This window comes from Betta splendens, chromosome 19 (genome assembly GCF_900634795.4).
Source record: "Betta splendens chromosome 19, fBetSpl5.4, whole genome shotgun sequence".
Classification (NCBI taxonomy): Eukaryota; Metazoa; Chordata; class Actinopteri; order Anabantiformes; family Osphronemidae; genus Betta; species Betta splendens.
Genome location: NC_040898.2, coordinates 9,696,770 through 9,722,768, shown reverse-complemented (window position 1 = coordinate 9,722,768; position 25,999 = coordinate 9,696,770). Strand labels below are relative to the sequence as shown.

Sequence of the window (25,999 nt, the reverse complement as noted above, 5' to 3'; positions counted from 1 at the left end):
TGAGAACAAACTGTGAAATGACTCCTACAGAAGCATTTTACAGGTATGTTTTTTTAATTACAGCTTTTACAATCATTATCATTATTGTTATCATATTATATTCAATTATCATCACTACTCTCCAATAATATGAATTTAAATCGTAACACATTTTGTTTTCAAAATGTACACATACAAGTAGCATATCTTTAAATGTCAATAATTTAAAACATTTTTCCTCTTTCCACCCTAAAATGAAATTACAGTCAGTCTTAAAACTAAGTATGAAATGAGCGTACGGTTTAATACACTCACACACGCACACACATACTGTACATACATACATACAATAGCAGTTATCATACAAAATGATAAAAATAAAACACACATTTTACAAAGTCCTGACCCAAGCGTTCACGTCATGGATGGTTGGTTTTGGCATGCATATGAACACAGATGCGTTTCCTTTTTTCCCCACGTTGGACAGGATTATGACATGGAGCGCGTTGCAAATCACCTCCTCGTCCGGCCTGTTTCGCATCATGTCTGTTATGGCTTAAGAACATACGCGTTGTTTCCTGACACTCGAACGGGAGAGGGATTCACGACGGGCGATGGTCACTTCCAACAGCGTCATGCCACAACTATGGATGAGAATGGAGTGATAGAGAGAGAGAGAGAGATAGATCGAGAGAAAGAGAGAGAGAGAGAAACAGATGGATGGACCAACATTCACGCGTTGTTCGAGAATCTTTTCACAAATCATTCGCTCAGTGTCTTTGAGTTTTCCAGGCGTCTGCCTTGAACGTCGTTGGTCATTTTCTAATGTCCATTTTCTGACTTTGATCCCTTTTTTGTCTTAAAAAATGTTTATTTTTTTCCCCGTGGGTTCGGATGAAGACTGGGGTCTGCGTAAGAGAAAGCAGAATATTAATAACAGCTGATGTTTATGTACAGAAGCAGCCCCTGAGGCTGGTTTCTCACCTGCTGTGCTTATCTTTTAGCAGGAGTATGTTCTGACGGACGCCGACTCTCCTCTTGGGCCAGAGTTGACTAAAAGGAAGGGAGTAAGTAAACATATGTACAACTATTTGCTCTTGTGTTTCTTTCACGGTTTCGTTCTTTTAGGCTCGAGGGCCTTCGTGTCGTCTCACCTTCGCTCTGGACTTTCCTCAGGGTCACAGAGGGCGTGGAGATGGCGGAGGCACGGAAGTTGGCGGGCAGCGTTTCCGAGGAGTCGGCGGTGACGCTGCGGAGGTCCTTCTCTCGGAACATCTTCCTCCAGGACGGCGAGCGCGTGAACGTTTTCGTGCCATCCTGCAGAGACCGCGGGACGAGCGGAGGCTTGTTCATCACGCATTAGTGGGGGTTTGACTAAGTATCTGTTGTGACAGCGAAGCGCGGTCACATGGGTTTCGGTGCTACATGCTGTAACTAAGCAATTAGCACGGGTGTAAACACAGCTGAAGCAGCCAGCGGTGGTGCACGCTCTGATACCAGAGGCTCGGTTTCACTCTGCCGTTGTCATCACTGCAAGGAATTTATCCTTCTGTGACACATTCATCAAAGGGCAGAAACTCTAAAGTTTGGATCAAAGGCCCAGTTGTCAACTAAAGTCGATTTATTGACGGTGGTTACAATTAACACACGCTCCCGCCTCCTGGCAGGAGCGATTATTGTGATGGATTTTCTACCGACGGTCCGGTGTGTCGTACCTCATCTGGCCTCCTCTCCGTTCCCATGGAGATGAGAGCATTGTACTCCTTCTCCAGGAGCTGCCTCGCCTGTAAAAGACGGAGTTTTGGGGCTCACAGTCAGGCTTCAAGCACATCAGCAGCTGTCTTCTGCAGCCGGGCGGCGGCGGCGGTGCCGTACCTGCGTGTTCTGGTTGGGGATCTGCAGGAGCAGAGCCAAGTCGGTGTAGTCGAAGGTGTCGTCCAGCGCCAGGAGGGCGCCGTGCACGCCGCTTTCTAAGAGGTTGTCGGCAAACTCCTTGAGGCCGATCGACTGCACCCAACACATCACTCGCTCGTTGGACCACACCATCACGTCTGCACAGAGCATCGCGCGTATGTCATGCAACGTGGTCCGATACCTGAGGGAAGGCGCCGTTAGCCCGAGCGCTCACCTTGGTTCTGATGCTGACTCTCATCCCGTCTTCTCTCCAGCTCCTTTCTGTCGTAGTTCAAGCGCTTCAAGCACATGATGCCGTAGTGAAGGCTCACCCTGAGAGCGAGAGCACACCATGCTCTAAACCCCAGAAAAGCTGCTGCGCGACTACGCAGATCAGCACCACCGGCGCCGTTACCTGTGGAAGCTGTCGACCATCTTCAGCTGACCCCTCAGCTCCTTCTTGGTGAGGTGATCCAGCATGCGCGCGTCCACCAGGGATTCCATGAAATAGGAGCGGTACTGGGGCAAGCCCAGGCTGGGCAGCCATTCGTTTCCCACCCACTCATGGTTCATGTCTCCGTAGGCCAGGATCTGGAGGATGGAGGGTTTTACATGAGTTCATAAAAGATAGCAAGGCAACCTTTGTAGAGGTTAATGAGCTGAGCTGTAATAGTTTATATGGGTTGTGTTACAGTTCTTCCTCCGGCCTGTTGGCGGCGCTGTGGGTTTATCGAGTTCTTGTTCTGTGGGTCTCTTCTGTGCGTCTCATTGATTTGTGTCTGTATTTTTATCCCCCTTAGTCGTTGTTCTCGTTGCTAGTGCGTCACCTGGGCCCTTAGCTCGTCTTGTTACCAACAGTTTACTCTTAAGTTTAAGAGTCAGTGTTTTGAAATCATGATTCATTAGTTCCTGCTCTGCGGTGACTTTTACAGTGAATTTCCAGCCTTGCTGAGATTTTTTGTTCCAACTCGACATCTCTCTCGTTATTCTTGTTCTGGGGTCAAACCGGTCTAGCATCAGTTTGACACTGTTTAGTTTTTACTCTCTATTAATAATAAAAATAAGTCATTAGTTCCTATTAATACCTCTCGTTAACAGAGGCATGTGTGGCTCGAAAGGATTGTACTGTTTAGTTTAAACAGTGTGACTGCTGAAACTCAAATGCCTCTGGGTGGAGTTTTCTAGTTTAGCTTCTGTTGATTAAAAACATGCTCCGCTAAAATATGCAACCCCCGACTCTTCATAAATAACATTTCAGACGAGCAACAATGCAGTTTACATTTGCAGACACGCTGTAAGCATGTGTTACTGGAAGGGAATCGCTTATTTATGATCTGTTTGTGCGAAAAGCATTGGAAGTTTGAGAGTTATCACTTATTCAGTCCGATTATGTGATGGTCACCTGTGTAGAGACAGAACCTCACCTGGTCCCAGCTGAACTCCTTCTGCTCCTTGTTGTTCGGGCAAAGTGAGGAAAGAGAGAAAGGGACAGAGAGTTGCAAATGGGGGGGTGGGGGTGGGAATAGGGACGTGTGTGTGGTTTATTGTAAATCAGCATCAGAGCAGAGCAGAGAGGGGAAAAAAGGCAGAGGGAGAAGTTTTGTTAGTGAGAGAATTAGTTGGAAAAACACCATCAGATTTAAGGGAATAGTAAAGGGAAGGTTGTAGCCAAACCGCCTAATCAAAGACAAAGACAAAGAAAAAAGCTGGTCAAGGTGTTGGTTACACTACATTTGCTGTGGTACTGAGGATTCTATGACAGTGTGATGCAAATGAGGTAAATCAATATCCTCAAATATGGAGTTTTATTGTGTGAGATGAGTTCAGTCTTACTGGTTTGGTGGCAGCAGTGAGAGACTCCATCTCAGCGTGCGTCATCCAAATATTACTGGTCGACTGTCGCACACAAACACACAATCAGTCTCCTTCACGCGCATGTGGGGGAGGGGGGGGGGGGTGAAGTGAGCGTCGCGCCGGGTCTTACAGAGCGGGTGCTTGCAGGTGCCGAGGGGCTGGTGAGGGAGACCATCTCCTGAATGGCCAGGCGCAGCTTGAGCCTGTGCAGCGGGTTGCTGATGCCGATCTCCCGTTGGATCTCCGTGTCGGAGAGGTTGGCCATGATGGCGCCGCTCTTCACGTTGGCGCGGCACGCCGCCACGTACCACGCCGGCATGCCCACCCACAGCTGGGGACGGAGGAGAGCAGAGGGGCGGGTGATTGCGACGCTAACAGAACCCGATGCCGGGTGCTCTTAGCCGGGATGTACCTCAAGCCATGTAACCACCGTTGGGCCGTCCCATGAGGCGAAAGGCAGACCCTGACGACAGGCTTCCTCTAACAGGTCGTGTCTGGCAGGAAGGGCGGAAAACAGAGATTAATGTCCTCATTTCTCACCTTACCTCTGTCTCCTATTATAAATAGAAGATCACACTGAACTCGAGAAGCTGAGCCGTGGCCACGGCCTCGTTGGCCTGGTCAGTGCCGTGCTCCAGTGGAGTCACTCGACTGATCAATTTACTGATACACCAAACCTTGGCGGGGCTGCTGTGTAGCGTGAAAAGCGCTTACTTCTTTTTGCTGCGTCGGTCTTTTTCCACGGTTCCCGTTCCTAGTTTGGCCAGACCTAGTGGATCAGCTGAGCCCAGGTCATCAGAGGGTGTGGAGGCTGGAAAGGCCAGAAGGTGGGTGTATTTTATAGGAGTTTATAATAAAAACAAAGATTCCTAATGTGGAGGATAGGACCGAAATATTCACCCACCCAGTGAGGTGGATTCACGCCCCGGTGCACCAATCCTGCCCTTTTCCTTTTTACCAAAGAGGCGACCAATAGACGACTTGATGCTCTTCTTTTTGCTGGCTTTGTGCAGGGAATCCTGGCTCGCAGTGGTGGCTCCATCAGCAGAGAGACTAGAAAAAGACCAACGGAGGCGCATCCGTGTGAACATCAAGGGCAACGGGTGGTTTTCGCAGACTCTGAGAACGCAGTCGAGGAGAGTACCTGCGGAACTCGCGGTGGTCGTCAAGGCCGGCCCCTGGGTGCGTGTGAGTCATCCTGTCCAGTCGCAGGGCTCGAGGGACGGGAGGCGGGGTGGAGTCAATCAGGGCAAGTGCTCTGCATTCTTCACCATCTTTGCTGTTCTGCAGGTTGGAGATGATTCAGAGGAATTAGACTACCTGTCGGATTATGAAACGATGCTAATTCACCCCTTGAAGATTAAACGGCGGCTTTTACCTGTCTGTCGGTCTCCCTGGCGGGCGAGTGCGGTAGACGCGGGGTGGAATGTCCAGAACTGGGCGGTGAGGGCGACGCCAAGGTGGAGGAGGTGATGGAGGGGGTCATGTAACCCCTCCCAAGGCTGTCTCGCCCCAGTGAGGAGGGAGGAAGAGGCGGGGCGTCCAGGGCGACGCTGCTGACTCGGCTCTCGATCTCCTCGGCCCTCAGCTCCGTGCTCTCCTTCTCCTCCTGAATCAGCCTGAGAGGGAGGAGGACGTTAATGTTGCACAGGCGGCCAGCAAAGCTCACGCCTCTGACTGAGCCCCACATACTTGATCTCCTTGTTAATCGCCTCCAGTTGCTCTTGTAGCATGATGGCCAGCGTCTGTACGTCCGTCTGCCCACTGGGGGAGAGGAGCTCTGACCCGAAGAGAGTCTCCCTGTCGTCCTCGTCGTCCGAGCAGCCCTCCACGCCGCCTTCAAACCCAGGGCCCAGCATGCTGCTACTGTCCCACTCTCCGTACTGCAACAAAGACGCATGGTAAGCGTTTACACAAAGATCATCATTACTGTACATTCATATGTCTTAAGCTGTGATCAACACCTTGCTGCTGTCGTCTCTCTGAGCCCCCCACCGGCCGCGGTGCGTCCGCCGGACCACGACCCCCCCGGTGGAGCTGCCATAGCCAGCCGGGAGCGAGCCCCCGCCCTGGGGATACCGCAGCTCCGAGGCACTCCCTGGGAGAGACCTCCGGAAAAGGGTGGAGGGAAGCGAACTCACACTGCCCGTCCTGAGGTGAGACCCAGAAGGCGTCCGTTACGCAGCAGTAAAACACAGTGGTTAGAAAGGAAAACCACAGGAAACTAGTCCAGCCTTTAGTGTGTAGTAACTGCATCCCCTCGGAATTTTGTTAAACACAATTTTGAAAATACGAGTTGAAAAGGAAGCAAACAACCCCTTTTGCCCAGACGGGGCGGCGTGTATTACGTGCAGTGTCCTCGGAGAATTCACAAAATGTGGAACGCACGGCGTAAATAAATGAACTTTGTCGAACCTGGAATAAGACGAGCCTGGTCTGCCTCTCAGCTGATCCAGCTCCAGTTGGATCCTCTCCAGCTCAGCAAGGAGGTGCTCCTGAGGGTACAAATAAAAATGACTCATCATCTTGCATCTTATTTGTGGGGAAAATAATGCGTCTTGGGAATTTTTCAAGGGGCGACTGATTCAATAAACATTTGGATATTGACTCAGGGTAACTGGGACAGAAGGATGAAGCTACTTGAGAAGTGAAACATAACAGTCCAACTTCTAGACAACTTAATGTGGATGTGAAGGAGGATGAGTAAATAGGATAAATACTGTACCCACGTCTCCCTGTATATTAATACATACCTTATTGGCTAAAAGATCGTCCTGGATCTTCTTCATATTGGCCAGCTCCTCTGACAGAGCATTCTATCAGAGAAGAAGCAAAGGTTTGACCTGAGTACCCGCCTGTCAGTCACTCCCTTCGTTGTAACTGCTTCTTACCTTCTCCTCCAGTGCCGCCATCCTCTCCTTGAGGTGTAGCTGTAGTCTCTCATTGGACTCAGAAAGAAGCTTATCCACTGTATCTGAGAGGCGTTTGTTGTGTTCATCATTCATCTTCTCCCTCTGCCTCGCCTGAAAACAAAGCAAAGAGACAAGATGTGTCCTCAAGATAAAAAAGGGCAGGTGTCATAAAGGGGACGTAGCCCAGCAGAGTAACATTAGACGTTACCCTCTGCAGCTCCTGGTTCTTCTCCTCGAGCTGAGCCTCCATTTGCCGTAGTCGCTCCTCAAAGTTCCCATGGCGCTCCTCTGCCTGATATGAGAGACCGCTTTCATTGCTACAGGACTCAAATACAAACTGAAAATATCCGACTTAAGTACATCCAGTCCTCCAGCTGTGTTGTAGTACCTTGTTGAGAGCGGCTACTCTTTGGGCGAGCTGGGCCTCGATCTCGGGCAGCGTTTCAGCCCTCTGAAGGGTTTGCTGGAGCTTCTGCTTGGCTTCATCCAGACGTTCCTGCAGCTGCCTATTCTTCTCTTCACTCTGGGAAGCACATCGTTTCCATAGTTCTGAATTCTACTCCATCCCAATCACGCGTAACATGAAATGACGGGTTTATTTTAAGCCAAGCTGAATATGAGATTTTTAAGTTTTCCTACTTGTCTGTACAAGGACTCTTTGCTGGCCAGCTCGTTCTCCAGCTTGTCTTTGATGTCATGGAGGGACGTCGCCTCCCTCTGGGCGCTGAGGTACCTGCATGCGACACGAAGCAACCGTCAAACCTCCACCAGACAACTGTGCGCATCAGGTTGAACCACACGGTGTGTTTGTTTCAGCTCATATACAGCATTCTAGTTTGACGGAAATGACGCGAGCACTGCCCAACACACCTCCGTTCAAGTGTAGTAATCCTTTCCTCCATGTCCTCCCGTTGGCAAAGAGCCTGACGGAGACAACGTCCAGTCAGAACAGTTACGTTCTACATCTACTGTATGTGAATACTGATGCTGATCTGAGTGTGTCACATTTCAACACCTGTATTCAATGCTGTACTTGATTACATTTGATTTTCACATGCACATCAGTAGCGACAATAACACAAATTTCTAACATCAATATCATTTTTAGAGTTACACTAAGAGTTACACTTTAGAGTTACGTCTGAGTCTGAGCCAACAGACCTCTTTCACTTCCCTTTGGAGCTTCTGATTGGCCTCCTCTGACTTGGTCACCTCCCTCCTGGCGGCTGCAAGCTGTTCCTCTATCTCGCCGACCTGACGTGACACCACAAAGGAACACGGGATGACACATGTTGGAGCTACACGAGTCACAGCAGCCAGTGTAAGTGGACAGGAAGTCTCCTAAAAGGCAGCGCTGACTATGTGTAAGTATATGTGAGTTGAGAGTGTGACATGTGGAACACACAATGTGTCCCTTTAGGTTGACAATTTATGGAACCAAACATGATTTTAATACTCTGCTGCTATGATTACATTCAAGTAGCAGCTACAGTAATTATTCAATATGAGGAGAAATTGGTGTTTTAGTCTATTGCAAAAATCTAACAGGCCACAAGAGGGAAGAGTGAGACCAGTAGAAGTATAGTGTGTTGAAGTTTTTTTTTTTTTTAATTTTCACACAAATTAAAAATTTTACATTTTAAAATTTAAAATTAAAAAATTTTAGATATATATTTTCTAGTTTTTAATAAATTGCATTTGCTGAATGTGTAAATATTTCATGTTCTCAACAAAAACTCTCATCTTCACTTGGACGCTCCTGCCCGCTCACCTGCCGACACATGAGGGCCAGCCTCTCCCTCAGCTGGGAGAGTTCTGCCCTCTGTCGCTCGATCTCGCCCTCCCGCTGTCTCTCCAGCTCGCTGTCCTCCAGGCTGGAGGAGGGACCGTTGGGCAGCCGCTGGAACGACGACGACGAAGGAGAATGAGAGCGATGGCGAAACATAACAAGTAAGAATCCGTTTCACTTAAATGATCTGTAGTAACAGTAAGAGAGAATCGCACGGACACTAACTAGTGACATTCTGGATGCTAACACACACTGTACACAAATACTACTGGAACCAACACGCATAAAACCCTCCCTTACATCTTTCCCGCCGTCCACCCCTTGTTGACGCCTTTTAATTTGGTCTCTTAAAGAGATTACCTGGAAAAAGGGAGACACATATACGATTAATATACACTTTTGTCTTGTTTAGGCCGTGCTTAACGATCCAAGAGACACAGGGGACCACTTGAAATGGACTTTACCTCTTGAGAAGACGCTGCGAGTTGATCTTCTAACATGGACACCCTCTCAAGGGCGACTCGAAGCCTCTCCCGTACCTGTGGAGGAGTCATATGAGGTGACTGAGCCCCCCAGCATGTTTAGTGTATAGATACTGTCCATGTGTAAATGAGAGGTTAGCTCAGATGTTCCAGGAGTCTCATGCCTTCCCCCCAACGCTCAGTGTAGGTCTATGGGGTCTTTTTTCGCTTCCTCTGCACCCACCTTCTCATCCAGGGCCTTGTGGTGCTCAAACAGAGACTTGAGGGCCTTGAGGACTTCCACCTCACTGGAGACTCCTGCAGGGGACTGCGCTTGTCGCTTCACCACCGTCATCCTCAGACTGCGCTCGTGGCGAGACACCAGACACTCCAGGTGTTCGAGCAACAACTGAGGCGGCAGGTGAAACGATTCGGAGATGATATTCAGTGGCGGATATAATGAGAAGTAAAGATGCCGTCGACAAGAAAGGGAAAACGCAGAAGAGAAAGGATGAAACAAATCAAACAGTGTCACACCCGCACACCCACAACGGGTGAGGAAGATAACACAGAGGCTGTTACAGTGTTAATAGGCAAAATGGCCGCTAAACATCTTACACGCGTGTTGTTCCTCTCCGCCTTGAGCTCCGCTATCTCCTCCTCCCTCTCCAGGAGCTGCTCCCGGCAAACGTTCAGCTCTTTAGTCAACACAGCGAACTCCTGTGGAACACACAAGCTGCGATCAGGGGCATAGAAAACAAACCCTTTAAACCAATGGCTTTAATAGTTTAAGCGCCGCGCAGGCACTTGAGCTGCAGCGTGAGAAATAATAATTCAGGCCAAACACTGCCAGATCTAGTGACTCACACACACACACACACACACACACTGAACGCGTGAAACACCTGAGACCATAAATGCAGGAAGATGTACCCAGTGTAAAGCTCTGCGACGATCATGTAAATCACTGACACAGTTTCCAGCACCACTCAGTCTTACTCATCCTCCTCTGTGAACTCACATTCATGGATGGATTACATCACACTGTTACACAATAGCTCCAGCGCTGGAACGCACAAACGAGACCCCCAAAACACAGCGCGGCCCTGCCCCGTCGCGCGCGCCACCGAGACGAGCCCGCGAAACGCCGCCGAGGCCTCGCCGTGCAGGATTAGCCGCTTTACGATGAGCGTCTGCTTACTGTAGACGCAGAAAATAGACGAGGAGCAGGGCCGGAGAGCTGTGAGCACAGATGGCCGCGCAGTGGGGCCGCTGGATCCTGCCCTTATGGGCTTGTTTGTGGTTTGGACAGGGGTCAGCTGCTCAGTCGGCCTCGCTTGTCTCCACTGTGTCGTCTCACTGCGTCCCTGCAGCCTGTCCTATGGCCTCCACTCCTTTACATGCACCTCCATGTACAGCTCTCTATGTGTGCACACACGCCTCAGACTAAACACTATTATAAAACGGTACTTGTGACTGTATATTATATATTATATAAGCCTGAGGTCGTTTATGCAAATTAGCCTTTTCAATAGAAGGGAACGACATCAGATAAAGTTACATGTTGGCAGAAAACGTGTTCATATCATTCAATCTGACCTTCTGATCACCCACTATCGTTAACCACCTTCCGACAATGTGCCCGACAACCACAATACGCCTCTTACCTGCGGTAGAGCGATCGAGAGCTGCCTCTGGAGCGACTCCTTCTCGTGGCCCAGTTCGCGGAGGCGCAGCTGAGCCGTGCCCAGGCTCTCCTGCGTCTCCCTCAGGTTCTCCAGCAGCCGCTCCCGCTCCGTCAGCATGTTGACCATCAGCGACTCCAGGTTGCCGGTGCTGCCCCCTTCGTCGCCCCCGCCCCTGGGCTCCCTCCCGCTGAAGCCCCCTCCGCCCATCGCGCCCCCGGGGCCCCCGGCCCCCGGCCCGGCGGGCGAGGACGGCCCCCCGCCGCTCCCGCTGCGCCCATCCTCGGAAATGGTGGGCATCACCTCGCACATCATCATGAGACCGCGGCTTGTGAGTCGAGTCAAAAGAACGAAAGACTGTGCATGCAGAACGTCTATGCTCGTGACTTTGTGTTCTTTGGAGCTTTGATGTGCAAAATGTAAGCTTTACTCCCAGTTTTCCAAAAATATCATTCCTTGGAACATCCGCATGTTTTTATTGCCTTCCTGTTTCTTCTCCAGCTCCTCGCGTCTTCACTCGTGGGTCTTTGCTGACTTGACTGCCTTCACAGTGCATTGTAAGTGACCCGGATGCTTATTGGGTTCCTTAGGAGACGTAGGTGTGGGGGAAGCCGTCCAGGGCTGACAGGGGGGGAGGTGGGAGAGAGGGAGGGAGGTTACGACGCGGGGCGGATGCTCCCAAACTGAGTCCACTGGGCGGAGCTCCTCACAAGACCCGAAGCTGGAAAACAGGCAGACAAACAAGAGCGAACCCTCAGTGAGCGTGGAACTGGCACCGCCTGCATGTTGATGCTTTGCAGGCAAAATAAGGAATCCCAGTTCAGTAATATTCATTTTGTTTGGTTGTTTTTCTGCATTTCTTACAGCATGTTTCCTTTCCTATGGATCCAGGCAGCCCGTGCTATTACAGCTCCTTGTGTCCCTCTCTCATTTCCCCCCATATTCTTCACTGTCTCGTCTACAATACTCAAGGGCTCGCACCGCTCTTTATACTTTTAAGTGGTTTGGACTGATTTAGTGCCCCATGCAGGCTTCCTTGCGTCAGCGAGGCTGGGCAGCACAATAAAGAACTCCCCATTTCCCACTAAACTCATCTATTTTGTGAATCAAGTAAACATATTTTTCCAGCACCGAAGCACTGGGTGTTTTTCTCAAATGCACATTCCGGACCAAAGATGGAGGCTACGGTACCTGGTGACCACCAGCCTAATACAGCTCTGCAGTAGCTGCTCACGCTGGTGGCATCCTCCTTGTGTATCCCACTAAAAACTCTACTTGCAAGCCTGAACTGACAGTGTCTGCATTTACTGTAGCAAAGAATGCAACCAAATGTTGTGCTGGGTTTGATGGTTTCATCCATCAAATCCATGAAACCAGAAAAAGTCTGGACATCAACGGTTTGGTGTTGTGAGACACATTTCTCCCAGCGACTGCGCTCTCAGGTTTGAGTTCCTATTGATTTATTTGATCTAAAATATGCTGCTGAAATGCCTTCGTTGGCACAGGACCTTGAAACACCCTAAAAACCTGAAGCAAGGATGCATTCGGGTTGTCAGAGAAATTTTGAGGCAGGAGCTCGTTAACAGAAATGGGGCAATTTAATTACTGCATGTTATAAACCAATGTATTGCAACAATCAGGGCCCACTCACAGTTTACACTTCACTGTATTGCCCGTGTCGTGCCACATGACGAGTCTGCTGGAAAAACAGAGGATTCCTGATTTAGTAGAGGCAGAGCGCACTGTAACTGTGCAGCCTGCAGTTTCGACTCGAGCGTCAGTTGTGAGGTCACTGGGCTTCAGGACCTGTGTGTGTGTGTGTGTGTGTGTGTGTGTGTGTGTGTGTGTGTGTGTGTGTGTGTGTGTGTGTGTGTGTGTGAGAGAGGGAGAGAGAGAGAGAGAGAGAGAGAGGAAGGCAGCTACAAAACAAAAAGACCAGGCACTCAAACAAAACACGGGACTTGTGCCATAGCATTACAGCTTAATGAGCATTAATTCATCTCTGAATAGTTGCTAGTGGCATGAAAACTACCACTGCTGATTCTTTATAAGGGACATTATAAAGAAGCAGCATTGGATCCATTGGGGCAATTGAGCTGATGTGCCTCCACACAGGAGCCTTCACCTATGTGCCATCCTCCTCCTCCTCATCACTATCGTCATCATCCTCATCCTCATCCTCATCATCTAGTTGCATGGCTTCTGCCTTAGAGTGAAGGACGTGCTCCCCTGTTTGGCTGTGTGTCATGGTACCAAATATTCCAAGGGAAAACCTCGCAGCCTCGCGCCCGTGTTTGTGTGAGGGAGCAGCAACAACAGCTCCCTCCACCACGCAGACACTGGGGCGGGGAGAGGGGCTTTGCGGGCTCCCACGACCGCCGACGATGAGAGAGAGAGAGAGAGAAAGCGGGGTCTCTTCGGTGGCTTTCAGACCCAGTTACATGTGAAATCAAACTCACGTCGCACGGAGTCTTGGCACAGAATGCAGCGTCTATAATGAAGCCGTCTCTGCTCCTCCCTCCTATAGCATGAAACGCTACCCCCTGGGCAAGTAACGCATCATTGGAATCGATAAGTGATTGTCGGCGGCGGGGTGGAGGGATGAAAAGCCCAGGATCCGCACCGCACGCTCTTCTTTGCGTGGCCGCACACACCGCATACCGGGCTAATGGGAATATGACGTCGGATGACAGGTCGACTGGTGCGTGGCTACCTCCGTCTCTGGATGCACGGGAGGAAAGACCGCTCGGTGATTGACGCACGGGCGCGCACGAGCACGCGCGCGAAGCTTGACATTGTTATAGTAAAAAAAATGAGAAAAAAAGCCTGGCAAGCGCGCGCGCGCGCTACAGTCATCACCGATCGGTCGTTCGTTTGTCAGAATGGCAGTTAAAGCCAACGACTTGGGCGATAAATCCACGTCTGCTCGTTAGAAATGCTGAGCGGCGGAGGCTGTGGGAAGCATCACGTCAGGAGGATGGCCCGAAAATGCACATCGCACATTTTCAGTAATGGGCCTGCCTTCTGCAAACATTATAGAATAATAAGCCGCTCCATATGCCGGCGCGAGGCCCGGGTGCAAAGCCCCCGACAAAGAGCTTCGTTACGAGCCTGATTAATTGCAAGCAACACATAGTAGGCCAATTTTCATAGGCATCTTATACCCCCCCCCGTCTCTCTCTTTCTCTCAAGTAGCTATAACCTCACCTAACTGTACTGTATGCAAGCGGGAGCGAGCGAGCGCGTTCTAAATAGAACCGCGCCGGGTTCTGCAAACACACCTGTCAATGCCCGACACCGACGCGCTGCATCTAATATAGGGCTATTTGGTTCTATTCACACACACACACACACACACACACACACACACACGCACACACACACACACACACACGCACGCACGCACGCACGCACGCACAGACACATAGACCCACATACACTTCCACCCCCTTCCATCCTTAGGTAGCCTAACACCCGCGCACGCACACATGCATCTTTTTGTTCCGATAGTGCGTGCACAGCTCTCCCTGCCCTCTGTGTTCCAAATGAACATTGCCTTTGCTCAGTGGAAACTGGGTTGCGAATGGGCGGTGTGAAGTTGCATCCTTACCACAGTCATCGCGGGGAGCCCGTAGTGCCCATCTTTAATGTTAAATATTCCTTAGGTCCATCTCCGCGGGTCGTGCCTCGGTTCCCCCTCGTCCGAAACCGGTGTAAAGCTCTGCCCGTGCGCTATTTCCCTCCTGCCTCTCTTTTCCACATGGAAACGGCGCGGAGGGGGACGCAGAGAGAGACGATACGCCACCTTACCACAGACTCCCCCTCGGTCGGATCCGAAGGTAATGGGTCTTAAAGAAACATTCTCTCAGCATTCTCCGCATCTCTGTGATTTACGCGCGCGGCACGCACTCGCGGGCACTCGCAGGCCAATCAAACACCTGATTAATTATACAGCGTGTATGGATATGAGAGGCAAGTGCAAACTCGCGGAGCGGACGCTGCTTTTAACTGCATATTGTGCGCAAAATGCATTTTTAAAACAGCATATGCGACGGTCTTTTTTTTAAATAATAAACATCTGCGGAGCATTTTTTCCAGACTCCAGATGTGCAGGGTGATGCTCTGCAGTCCCATAAAAGTCATGTGCTGTAACTGTATGATAGATCTAATTTATAATCTATAACAACCAAATTAAGCAACTGTATAAGAAATAATTTCCTCAGTATTCACATATTTTGATTTTCTCATCATTCACCTGCAACAACACATGTCATTTAATAGTCTATACTTACTGTAGTGTGGTAAGAAATGCAAGGAACATACACTCGCACCAGGATTACATGTATATTCAAAAGAAATAATAAGCTCTCAATTAAATGAGCCTCCATTCACCAGCACATGCATAAACCGCACTCTCACACTAGGCTGCTGTTCATATGCACATAGATCCCATTTGTAAACAGATAAACAGGCCTCTGTGTGTGCATGTATGTGTTTGTGGCTCAGTAAACATAAGGTGGTGCTGTCTTTAAGAGAGAGAGCCTGGGAAGGGGTGATGTAATGTGTTCTCAGACAATGATGTCATCCACTGAGACTAGGCAAGGATTTAAAGTGACAAAGCCATTTTCAGCGGCACCGTGTAATTCTGCATCAGTCTGGGCCGAAGGTAGCGCACGCCGGGGGACCCTCGCCGGGCAAAAAAAAGAAAAAAAAAAAAAAAAAAAAAAAAAAAGCAGGTACCGTATGGATGTGTGGCACACAGCACGTTTATTAATCAGGACATTTAAATACAAGACACACGGCGTTACAGCGTGAACAGCGGGGTTATGTTCCATTCAAAAGCAGCCACCGTCCATGAGGTCGACCTTATGTTACACACATGTTCGAAGAGGAATGAAAGTGTTAACTGCAAACAGCAAACACGTATTCGATCACAGTAAACTTAATTATCTTATATATATTTTGTATTACTTATTCTTTATCTAAAGCAAACAACTAATAATAATAATAGTGTTAATTTTCAGGTCACTGTATGTTCCCCTTTTACTTTTTCTAAATCACAGTCAGTTTAATGTCTTTACACTCATTTTACCATAAATAACTGCGCCGTGTCCTCGTCCTCCCCCTGTTCGTTCGTCTACAGGCTCGTCCTCAACACCGTGAGTCGCGTCTTCCCGAAGGAGGCGCTCCGGCTCACGCTTCCTCCCCCGCGCGCGGCGCCGCCGCCCCGTTCGTTCTCCTCGCTGAAGCTCCTGGACTTCTTCAGGTCCTCACGTCGCTCCTTGTCCACCTGCGCTCTTCTTGGCTCTTCACATCCCTGCAGGGCCTGATCATTATCAGCATCTGCAGAGGCAGAAGCTTCGTGGGGAGTTCCTCGGTTTTCCAGCCTTGACGCGGCCTCACCCTCTTTTTGGGGGATCTCTTCATAAACATGTAACTCTTTTCCTGCACCGCCGCTATTGTTATTAGAGGATGAAGCTGAACTGGACTCCTCGCTGCCTTGGTTAGAAGATCTGCCAGCATTACTTGCTTCTTCCTCGGGTGCAGATTCCACGACTGAGCATTTTTCCCCCTCTTCTATCTTAGATGACGCATGCGGATTCACATTCCCATCGTTATTTGTTATGTCTGTGTCTGAAATGCTGATATCGCAGGCGATCTTATAGAAAAGCGAATGGTTCTCTCTCATTTTCTCCAAGCTTTCGCTCACTGCGGACGACATTTCAGTGGAATCGGTCACATCTTCAGGTCCAGCTGGTTGACTGTCGTGGTCTGGAACCTCCTCGTTGCACAGCGGGTCCATACCAGGGATCTGCAAAGGAATAAAACCCTGCCACTGGTTGGTGGAGAGGAACCATTTCGCTCTCAGGTCGGAAGAAACACTATTTTCGTCATCAGCAGCAGCAACAGCAGGGTCTTCCACCTTTTTCCCCTCTTTATTATGGTATCTCATAAAGCCTTTGCCTCCATCCTTCTGGTAGACAGTCATAGAAGAGATGTGATACGGCGAAGCTGGGCGTTTGCTTTTGGTTCTGACACTGTGGCCTTTGTGCTGCGGTTTGTTCCCAAACTTAACTTGACTTTCTGGCCTTTTTCCACATCCACCTCTTCTGTCTTCGACCTGGGTTGTTTGATTAGAAAACGGGGGTTTTGCAGGATAGCTGATGCTATCCCCACTGGATTTCTGACCTGGAAACAGTAACAGAGTGGGATTTGCCAGCGAATCTATGCAGAAGTACGGTGACAGGAGCAGTGTAAGGACTGTACCTGAGTCCATGCCTTGGTTTCTTAATGAGCCAGGGGACGCCTGCTGAATCTGCTGCCGCTCCGCCATGACGGGGCTTTGACCGTACGTTGGAGCTTTCTCCCTGACTGTACTGATAGACAGGGAGACGCCCAATTTAAGTAGGCCATTAAAGCAAAGCCAAGCGTCTAAATATGAAAATAAAACTTAATGGTGGCACCTTCGTATGACTCTCTCCCGTATCCGCTCCACCCGTCTGAGTTTGGCCTCACGCTGCTCAGGGGTCAGACCAAGGTCGGGGTCCATGTCAGAGGTCAAAAGGGCAGAGGCCCGTTCCTCCACCTGCTCCAGCATTATCACGTTAGGATAAATATTACAATCACATAATTGATATCTGTCATCTGATGCTGACCTTAAATGCTATGTCTCTGGGTTATACTTTTATTGGTTCTATTTCTTACCCTGCTGTCAGAGCTTGTGCCTTCAGCTGCTGAACCTGCTTGGTCTGGAGCGTTATTCCTGCTCATATCTGGCTTTGACTCGTTCTTGAAGGACCTCAGGACTTCCTGGTGTCGCTGTCTGCCCGTTTTTGAGCACCGGGCCTGATCAGGGCTTTCCAACAGCAGCCGCTTGGGCGATCTGTTCAGCATTTTACTCTGCTCAGCCTGACTTTGCTGCATCTCCGGGGGGATCTGCTCAGGCAGTCGAGCATCGAGCTCAACCGGTGGGTCCTCGACAGAAACCCGTCTGGCCACGAGAGAGGTTGGCAGTACGGCCGTGACCACTCGGGTCACCCTTATAGGGAAGGGCGCCTAAGAAAATCTTCATTATAATGTATTCAAAAACCACAAAGCCTTTGTAATGGAATAATCAACATTAATTAGCTGTACTTAATAAATGCTCAAACCTCCTCTCGTGTTTCTGAACTCTGGCTTTCAGTTTGAGTCTGGAGTCCTGGAGTACCTAAGCAAGGTTTCTTCTTGTTAATCAGCCTCTCCTGATTCTTCTTCATCCTCTCAATCTGCTCTTCCCCACTCATTTTAATCTTCTAGGAAAGATGGATGCTGGTTAAAATGAGTCAGTGCACGGCCGCACGTCTGCAATATGTTCATGTATTCATAGTGTATGTGGAAGCATGACAATAGGGGGTTGGGTAGCAGACTGAGGCTGAGCCTCTGCTCCCCCCTCTCGCCTTGAACAGGCACTGCAACCTGCCCTAATTGCAAGGGAGATGAGAGAATCAAAGTATTGGAATTTGGCTGTGATTGCAATGAGGAAAAAACAGCTTTGACTGCTTCTATATTTAGAGCATTTAGGATCTCTTTGCACAAGTTCAGCTTTACTTAACCACTGTGGCCAACTGGGAATCACGCAGAGTCAAACCTTGGTTTGGTTGGTTGTTTCTAGTGGGATCCACTTTGAACCAGGCTGAGGGTCTAAAAATGAGATGGGAATATTGAAAACAGGAGGAGGAAAAGGGATGGAAGTGAGGAAGGAAAAAAGACAAAATTAATAAAACAAAGCCACTGGGGATGTGTAAAAAACCTCCTTTTTGATCTTTGCATCTGTATCTGTACAAACCAGATAATTCTTTCTGCGCTTTTACATTCAGGAGGTTAGGCTGGCTGCTCCCTCTTGTGTGTGCAGGACCAACGATGTGTCCATATGGTCCCTGGGGCATAAGCATAGATACAAAAATGAACAAGGAAACAATATATGTGGGAAATGTGTCATTAATATTAAATATTGCAGACCTCAGACAGCAGTTCTGTGTATCCGTAACCCTGATCCCCGCTCTGAAGGCCTTCCTGTAGCTCCTGAGGTAGTGGTGGGCGGGCTGGTGGCTCTAGCTCCATGTCCTGCAATTATTATTATTATTATTATTATTATTATTATTATTATTATTATTATTATTATTATTATTATTATTATTATTATTATTATTATTATTATTATTATTATTATTAGTTCAAGTTCAAGTTGTTAGGGCACCCCAACTGAGTGAGTGTGTGTGTGTGTAAATATAAATATTGAAGTGTCATCTTGTCATCTGTCATTATTATTATTATTATTAGTTCAAGTTCAAGTTGTTAGGGCACCCCAACTGAGTGAGTGTGTGTGTGTGTAAATATAAATATTGAAGATGAAAGGCTTTAGAGAAGACTGGAAGAGTACATTTGTAGGAATCAAAGAGCTCATGAGGAATCAAAGAGCTCATGAGCGGATAGACTTAACCTTTGGCGTTAGAGGAGAACAATTCCATGTTTGTTTGAGAACAACTGAACAGGAGTCGTACCATTGGCAGTTCGTTCAGCAGCCTCTCTGTGGGCGAGCCGGGGGACCCAGGATGTGGCTGGAACACTGAGGGTGAGACAGAAAAGGTTCTGGTGTTGACACTGTTCAGCTATTTCTAATCAACTTTTCTGATTGGAAGCAACTTAATTTTTTTAATTTTTGATAAAGAGGCTGTATAAGCATGTAATTGTTCTGGGTCCACAGCTCATCTGTGAATCCACCGGCTGCAGAGAGCAGTAGGAGTGGCTGATGCTCACTGTGGTGCCTCTCCAGCCCCAGCAGAAAACAGAAGTGGTCCCTGTTGAGCTTCAGCCCCGCTAGGATGTCCTCCATCATCCACAACTCTCTCTGAGCCTGAGACTGCTCCTGAAGAATTACACATAAAGCACCTATAGGCATCAGGCTGACTCATCGGTGGGCGAGTGGCCACATATCACAGTATGAACACAAACACAAGCAGAACAACCATAAAATGAAAATATTAACGACTCACAACACACTTTTGTTTGTTTGAGTACCTGTGGCATTCCAAAGTTACAGATGTGCTGGAGGTGTGAGCGGATCACAGACAGTTCACTCTCCATCCTCTCATACTGACTCCACACCCTCTCCATCTCCTGGAAGAAAGAAACCCCAACGAATATTCCATCAAGCACGCAAAACCAAAAAGATGCCCCATTTCTTATTTGTGCTTCACACACCACCGACACGTCACACATTCTGGCCCGGATGGTGACCAGCTCTTCTTGAAGCAAAGCCTTCTGGGTCAGAGCTTCCTCCTGGGCTCGGGACCCGTGGCCCTGCCACTCCTCCAGCTGCAGTCTGGACACTTCTAACGCACAGTGGACCCCGTCCTGCATAAGAGAAAAGGTTTGAAGTCTAATGTGGCTGGTGAAGCAAACATTTATCTCTGTGTAATGCTAATAACACCTATTATAAGCTGATAGGCTCCAATTTGTTTTGTTCTGAGGTAATTACAGACCTTATCCATTTGCAGCTGGTCCAGTTCCACAGACAGAGACTGTAGCAGCTTGGCACAACCACATAACCTGGTCAACACAGCCTGAAGGCGCAAATTCAAAGTTTACTCTATCTAAGATCCATCTAAAACGATGATGCATTCAGGTCCTGGCCTCTGGTGAGTGTTAGGACCTGCAAGTATGTGCTGTGAATACTTACATCTGCATCGCTTTCGAGGGGTCTGATTGCTGGCGCTTCCCTCGGGTCAGACTTTGGGGCCTGAGACGTGTAAGAGTCCTCAATTAGTTACAGTAACACAAATACCCAGCATCTGAACACCTCAGACACGCAAGACATAAGAACGCATTAAAGCGAGCTGTACCATAGCTGGCGGGAGCACACAAACTGATAAATGGCTGGGGTGGTGGTGATGGTGGTGATGGTGGTGGTGTGGGTGGTGAGGAGCGTGTGCGGCTCTCGATGAGGGGGGTAAAGGGGGCAGTAAGTCTGCATGTGCCCCTGTGGTGTAACTCTGAAGGGACAGAAGCACGTAGATAACACTGAGCAAGACAAAGCACAGCAGCATCAGAATCACTGTACTCCAATCAAAGCCAAACGCCTGATTCGGCTTCTCAGCGTTTTCACTTTGCTATTGTTCAGATCACCTTTCCTAAAGGTTTTCTTCCACCTGGGAGGTGGTGGACTGACCCATATGTAGGCGTAGGCTGTAAAGAAACCAAAGCATTAGGTCAGCAGTAAAAGGTGACGCATAGAGTATGTACAGGTCTTAATGTCCTGACCTTGCTCAGATTTTGCCACCTTTCTGTCACTGGAGTATTAGGAGTAGATTTGAACTCAAGCTTAGGTGAGGCAGGTGCATAATACAGTGTCTGTGGAATCATGAGCGGGTCGTCGTGGGGTCGAATGTCAACCCTTCCCACTGGGGTATGAGGCCGTGACCCCAGCTGACCTCTGGAGGTCAAAGAACCTGTTCCCATCATATCCGCGTGTGCGGGTGGTGAATCCCCCTCTTGGATCGAACCACCAGCTCTTCTTCTGCTGAGCTCCCGAGGGCTGGGTGTCCTGTTTGAAGGGCTGTGGACGCGGGCGAGAAAATAAATTGAACGAAACCACCGGGAGGCTCAAATACGTGTCATTCGCACGCAGACGACTTGACGACCTGCTGTTTCGGTGGCGCGCAGCCTGTCGGCCCCTTTGCTCCGAGTGCGCGCCCGGCCTCCTGCCGGCGAGCTGGCTGGGTTCGCTCAGAGTCCTGCTGACGTGCCTGTGCTTTGGGGTCGGACCCTCTCCATCAGAGGGGGATCTGGGGGAATCCACTGATTCACTGCTGCCACCGATCTGTGTGAAATCCTGATAGCTGGAGCAGCGCCTGAAGGGGTCAGAGGCAGATGGTATATAATGGTGACACAGTGTATAACCGCTGGTGTGCACTGTGAAGGGGGAGGTACCTGTACATACAGTACCTGGTCATTGAGCTGTCTGCCTCCATCGCTGCAGACTGAGTGAGGGCTCGAACCCACCCTAACATGTCTTCCTGAGTATCAGCGCTGAAGAAATAGGAGCGCATCCCCTGGTGCACCACCTGGATTTACAGATATTATCACTGAATGCATCTTTCACATTATAACATATAACCAAACATGTGGAACCAGATACCTTGAAGGTGAACTTTCTGTTCTTGCATTCTCGCGGGGTGCAGAACAGGATCTTGTAGCTGGGCAGAGGGATGCTGCCCAGCACGGACTCCTCTCGACTGTCTGGTGGAGGACGCAAGCGAAGACGCATTGTTTTATATTGCATTCATAGCATGGAAGTGTTGGGCTGAACCTTCTGCACCATTCTGCGTTACCTTTATAGTAAAATAGACAGTAGTTGGAGAGGACAAACCATCTTCTTTTCCACAGTTTCAAGCCAGAGCTGTCCTGCAGAAGGAAACGGGTTATTATTAGTTATGCCTGATCTTTTCTAAATGTGGTCAGATGCATGAGTGATGTGTGAAGCAGGACCTTTTTGTTCAGCCATCCTCTAATGACCACAGGGCAGTTGGGGTCTCTCCTGGCAGCCTGGCATCTTTTACCAAATGTTTGCACCTTGCCATCACTTTCCTGTTGGTGTCACAGGGAATAAAACATCTGTACACGCTGTAATTTTTTAAATGTGATTATAGTGTCATTTTAGGATATTCGCATGGTTAAAGTGTAACTCCTTAAAATGCCAACAAACCTTGACTGGGAAGTAGGAGATAGTAGCTACGCTGGACGCTTGGCTTACTCGGTCCTGGTCGTCCATTCTGCAAGGGAAGAGAGACACGGTAATCCATATAGCAGAAAATAAACAACATGAGAGGAGAAAAATTCAACTTCAGAGGAAGGTCACTAGGCAACGGTGGAGGGGAAGAAACCTCGGGCAGATCAAGGCTCAGGGTGGACGGCCATCTGCCTCGACCGGATGGAGGTGGGAGGATGGTGAGAAAAGAAAATAAGGACAAGCAGCAAAAGAACAGCAAGAACGACAGGCATTACTCAACATCCTATTACAAGGAAGTATTTGTAAGTAATATACCAATTAAGTAAATGACAAGACTGAACAATAAGTCATTATTTGAAGCCTACACAAAACGCTGGCGCGGTGGAGACGCAGGCCTTACCAAACAATCGTGAAGCACTGTCCCTGTAGAAGCAGGCAGTCACTCCCCTGAACAACACCCCGTGACCTCCAAACACACATATTCCACATTCCCATATAGTTGAGATGTTTTCCCCGGTCAACTGCTCATTCTCTCATAGACTCTCGTAGGGTTGTGCTCACCCACCTCCAGCAAAGCTCTCCCACAATTCTATTCTGAGCCGCAACAGGGCCCGAAGCGCATCCCCGCCATGAAAGTGACAGGTGACAGCTGCATCGCCGTGGTGGCTGGGAGGGGCCCGGGACTGTGTGAAAACCAATCTGGCAGCAGGGGCCGGGGCCGCTATGGGAAGCGGGACTTGGAATGCGTCCCGAACTCCAGAACTGCAGCCTGGACGGCTGCGGGACGGAAAAACCTAAATAAAGTGGTATGTTGACTAGACGAATACGTAGCTGGGGTGGAGCTCCCTTCCTGGGAGGTGTGCGTTCTGCGTTGACTCAAGCTGTCGCTTCAGGGTTCATCTGCATGTTTGGCACCTTGGGTCAAACTGTAGCATGTTTCCTGCACTGGCACCTGCTTTAAAACCCCTGTTGCTCTTATATATATAGAGTCTGTCACTCTTTTCTTGATAATTGTATATTTCCATGTAGTCTTTTATCAATCTATCTATTAATATATTATGAAGTAGATTTTTTATATAGCATGAGTTGTGTTTACACTCTCTCTATATTTATAAGAAAATAAATCTAATAATAATATCAGTTGATTCTGAAACAGTTATTATTAACACAGATGAACTTGATGATAAGGATTCATGAGAACGAGCTCACGCTGAGCCCCCATCAGCACTCGTGGGTGACCCGGTTGGTTCGGTATCCGCAATCTCTGTCGACATCGACCACAGCCTTCTACCAGCGATACGCAGCCAATGAGTGGAGACAAGCCGGTCTTTGTGAGAGATGAGAGCGGGGACCAACAACCTCATAGCCACTGGGGTTCCGTGGGAGTTGTGAAATATTTAGAAAATCTCCTTCTCGGTCGGTGGGGGTCACCCGCTCGGGGAGGAGAAGGCTTAAAATGCTAAAGAGGGATGGGGGGGAGGACAAACGGTGGGTCTGTGCCCCACACAGAGTGCGCTTTGTGGATGGCGGCGCATCATGTGAAGTTGGCCACCGAGCACGTTGAATGCGCCGCGATGGAAAATGTCCCGTCTCTCCGTCAACGAAAACATTTGCACGTCTGCGGCGTCCGTGCGCCTCCTAATCATCACCGAGCGTCTGACCTGTGCCACCGAGAGGTGAACCCGAAGGAGCAGGGATGCACCACATAGCAACACGATGACACTGAGCTTCGAGAGGTTAAAAGTTGGTGGGGGAAGGAAGACAGCCTGGCAAAGCTGAGAAAAAAATCAGTCTTTGTTTGCACAAGAATAATTATTTAACTTTGTCCAGCAAATGAAAATAAAACTCTAGTTAAGTTAATTGCTATAATTGTGTTTCTATATGTATTTCCATAAGACATAATAAGACAAACACTGATAAAGATGCCATATTGCTGTACCTGACTAATTGTGCTCGCCTGCTGGTGGCTGCAGCCTCCATCACTTGGCACGCGTCCTCACAGCATCCTCCCAGGCTTGGCTGCCCTCCTCTTGGCCACCGCGAGCTCCCGTCGCCCCAATAGTCCCAGGACTCTTCCGCTCGTACCTGAGAGCCTCGCCGCTCGCTCCGTCGCTCCGTCCCGGCTCGCGGCGGCGGAGTCGGTCCGCCGATCCACCTACGCCGGCTCTTAACAGTCAGTCTGACCCTCTGTCCTGCAACAGTGCTGTCTCTGTGAGCCCCTTCTTTCTTCTACAGTGCCCCTCCCTCTCACTCATCCATGTGGGTTTGGGCCACAAGAATTTACAAAAAGCAGCTGTGCCTCATGAGACTGTTGAGCCCGTTGCATAATTTGAAATGAATTTTTAACTCAATAGAAAATAACTATATGGATGTCAGTTGTGACTTTAATTTTATACACAAGACGTCATTTTCTGAGCCAGTTTAGCAGAAACAGGAGCACAGTGCTTTAAGGTGAGGGACGCAAAAGTGTTCCTAGTCACGAATAATTTGAAAGAAAGACAGGAAGAAAAGCATTTGAAGGCAACCTGAGACCCAGCAACGGGCCACGGAGGGCTGCCATTACTTCTGTACAAGAGGATGATATGAAAGGCATTTTAAGTGCGACAATAGGAAACAGGAGATAGGAGAAAAGTCAAGTGTAAGATTATTCTCACAGGACTGCAGTGTACAGTCTGGGTTAGCTGATGTCAATAATAAAAATATATGAGGTACAGTATGTTACGGGTTTGCAAGGTCGATCAAAACCCTTCATTCTTAAAGTCCTCAAGTCCACTGGACTGTCCGCACCCCCCAAGCCACTGCTCATCACTTAACTAATATTACTGGAATCTTATAATTAGTGTCTGTCATGCTCGGGGCATTTGGTTTTACCCAGGAAGGCCGCGACCTCACATGCTCGGGATGTTCAGTTCTCACAGGGGACAAATCTGTCTTCGTCCGGATCGTTACGACTCCTCCCATTTTAGCAATACTACACAAACAGCCCTGCTGACTGACAGCTGCTCAGCTGTGCAGCCTAAGGGGGCCGCTCCGACAGGATGCTGGAGAGAAGCTTTCAAAACCTCATGGAAAATGTATTTAATGCAGCACGGGTAATATCAAGAGGAAAGAAGTCTGTTTCAGCATTTCGAGACATGTAGGCTTGGTGATGCTGATTAAGAATAAAGAAGATTCACTTCACTTACAAATGCCCATCAACTATGTCATTAGATTTACCAGTGTGTATACTGTATGCTTTTTCCTCATTGTGTATATGTCTGTAAATTACAACTTAATAGCACAGGATGTTTTATTTATAATTATTAAAATGTTTTCAGAAATTCATATAAAATATAAGACATGAAAATAATGTGATTCATAATTGTTTCCTTTTTTCTCGAGATTTCTCGAGACTTTACCGTCGGGCTGTACAGACAAACGTCATCCAGCAGGTGGAGCTGTTTATTTAGTTTGAACATCACATCAAAAAAGAGACAGTGGTGTAGTTCTGTCTTGTAATAAAAGTAGAATTTTCACATTATTCTCCGAATATTTTCATAATATTAAAAAAAATATTATTTTGGTCAGATCGGATGATGAACATAGTCATTGAATATATCATCCAGGAAGTGTCCTGACACAGATCCATCAATCCGTTGTGGACACTCAACTTGTCTGCA

The 25,999-nt window shown here is 48.6% G+C and overlaps 2 protein-coding genes across 12 annotated transcripts; both read right to left on the bottom strand.

The window, feature by feature from the left end:
- Positions 1 to 35: 35 nt before the first annotated feature.
- On the bottom strand, positions 36 to 14,884 carry LOC114845483 (liprin-alpha-3-like). 4 transcript variants are annotated; one of them, XM_029133546.3, is made up of 32 exons: positions 14,866 to 14,884; positions 10,556 to 11,294; positions 9,507 to 9,608; positions 9,133 to 9,297; positions 8,892 to 8,966; positions 8,728 to 8,787; positions 8,410 to 8,538; positions 7,800 to 7,892; positions 7,509 to 7,561; positions 7,278 to 7,371; positions 7,027 to 7,161; positions 6,847 to 6,930; positions 6,618 to 6,749; positions 6,480 to 6,542; positions 6,142 to 6,221; positions 5,691 to 5,877; positions 5,419 to 5,609; positions 5,105 to 5,345; positions 4,871 to 5,010; positions 4,631 to 4,779; positions 4,441 to 4,537; positions 4,139 to 4,220; positions 3,857 to 4,057; positions 3,706 to 3,768; positions 3,297 to 3,323; positions 2,288 to 2,463; positions 2,108 to 2,205; positions 1,855 to 2,030; positions 1,695 to 1,763; positions 1,134 to 1,296; positions 964 to 1,032; positions 36 to 887 (listed from the first exon to the last, which is right to left on the bottom strand). In XM_029133546.3, the coding sequence occupies exons 2-31, from the start codon at positions 10,889 to 10,891 to the stop codon at positions 980 to 982; spliced, it is 3,714 nt and encodes a 1,237-aa protein (XP_028989379.1). In that variant the 5' UTR covers positions 10,892 to 11,294; positions 14,866 to 14,884; the 3' UTR covers positions 36 to 887; positions 964 to 979. The 4 variants fall into 4 exon arrangements, with proteins under 4 accessions (XP_028989379.1, XP_028989378.1, XP_028989380.1 ...); XM_029133545.3 differs by lacking the exon at positions 14,866 to 14,884 and adding an exon at positions 14,184 to 14,521; XM_029133547.2 differs by lacking the exon at positions 14,866 to 14,884 and adding an exon at positions 13,033 to 13,052.
- Positions 14,885 to 15,317: 433 nt separating this feature from the next.
- On the bottom strand, positions 15,318 to 24,551 carry si:ch211-234p6.5 (pleckstrin homology domain-containing family A member 4). Of its 8 annotated transcripts, none has more exons than XM_055504450.1 (25): positions 22,741 to 24,247; positions 22,470 to 22,528; positions 22,317 to 22,383; positions 22,100 to 22,198; positions 21,943 to 22,015; positions 21,750 to 21,850; positions 21,557 to 21,675; positions 21,253 to 21,462; positions 20,873 to 21,167; positions 20,738 to 20,797; positions 20,455 to 20,604; positions 20,292 to 20,351; positions 20,095 to 20,175; positions 19,814 to 19,966; positions 19,631 to 19,729; positions 19,370 to 19,478; positions 19,114 to 19,178; positions 18,572 to 18,676; positions 18,399 to 18,489; positions 18,201 to 18,253; positions 17,725 to 17,865; positions 17,279 to 17,629; positions 17,038 to 17,159; positions 16,841 to 16,950; positions 15,318 to 16,762 (listed from the first exon to the last, which is right to left on the bottom strand). In XM_055504450.1, the coding sequence occupies exons 3-25, from the start codon at positions 22,380 to 22,382 to the stop codon at positions 15,711 to 15,713; spliced, it is 3,765 nt and encodes a 1,254-aa protein (XP_055360425.1). In that variant the 5' UTR covers position 22,383; positions 22,470 to 22,528; positions 22,741 to 24,247; the 3' UTR covers positions 15,318 to 15,710. The 8 variants fall into 8 exon arrangements, with proteins under 8 accessions (XP_055360425.1, XP_055360426.1, XP_028989372.1 ...); XM_055504451.1 differs by having other exon boundaries at positions 22,495 to 22,528; XM_029133539.3 differs by lacking the exons at positions 22,470 to 22,528; positions 22,741 to 24,247 and adding an exon at positions 24,280 to 24,545.
- Between the last annotated feature and the right edge of the window lie 1,448 nt (positions 24,552 to 25,999).

Excerpts from the sequence above, each read along its gene's own strand:
- LOC114845483 (XM_029133546.3), bottom strand. The coding sequence starts at position 10,891 with ATGATGATGTGCGAGGTGATGCCCACCATTTCCGAGGATGGGCGCAGC. Across the intron at positions 7,372-7,508 it reads ATTACTACACTTGAACGGAG|GTACCTCAGCGCCCAGAGGG; the intron begins GTGTGTTGGGCA and ends TGTCGCATGCAG. Across the intron at positions 2,031-2,107 it reads GAGTCAGCATCAGAACCAAG|ACGTGATGGTGTGGTCCAAC; the intron begins GTGAGCGCTCGG and ends TGCTCTGTGCAG.
- si:ch211-234p6.5 (XM_029133539.3), bottom strand. The coding sequence starts at position 24,320 with ATGGAGGCTGCAGCCACCAGCAGGCGAGCACAATTAGTCAG. Across the intron at positions 19,967-20,094 it reads ACCAGCTGCAAATGGATAAG|GACGGGGTCCACTGTGCGTT; the intron begins GTCTGTAATTAC and ends TCTCTTATGCAG. Across the intron at positions 17,160-17,278 it reads GCACAAGCTCTGACAGCAGG|GTGGAGGAACGGGCCTCTGC; the intron begins GTAAGAAATAGA and ends ATGCTGGAGCAG.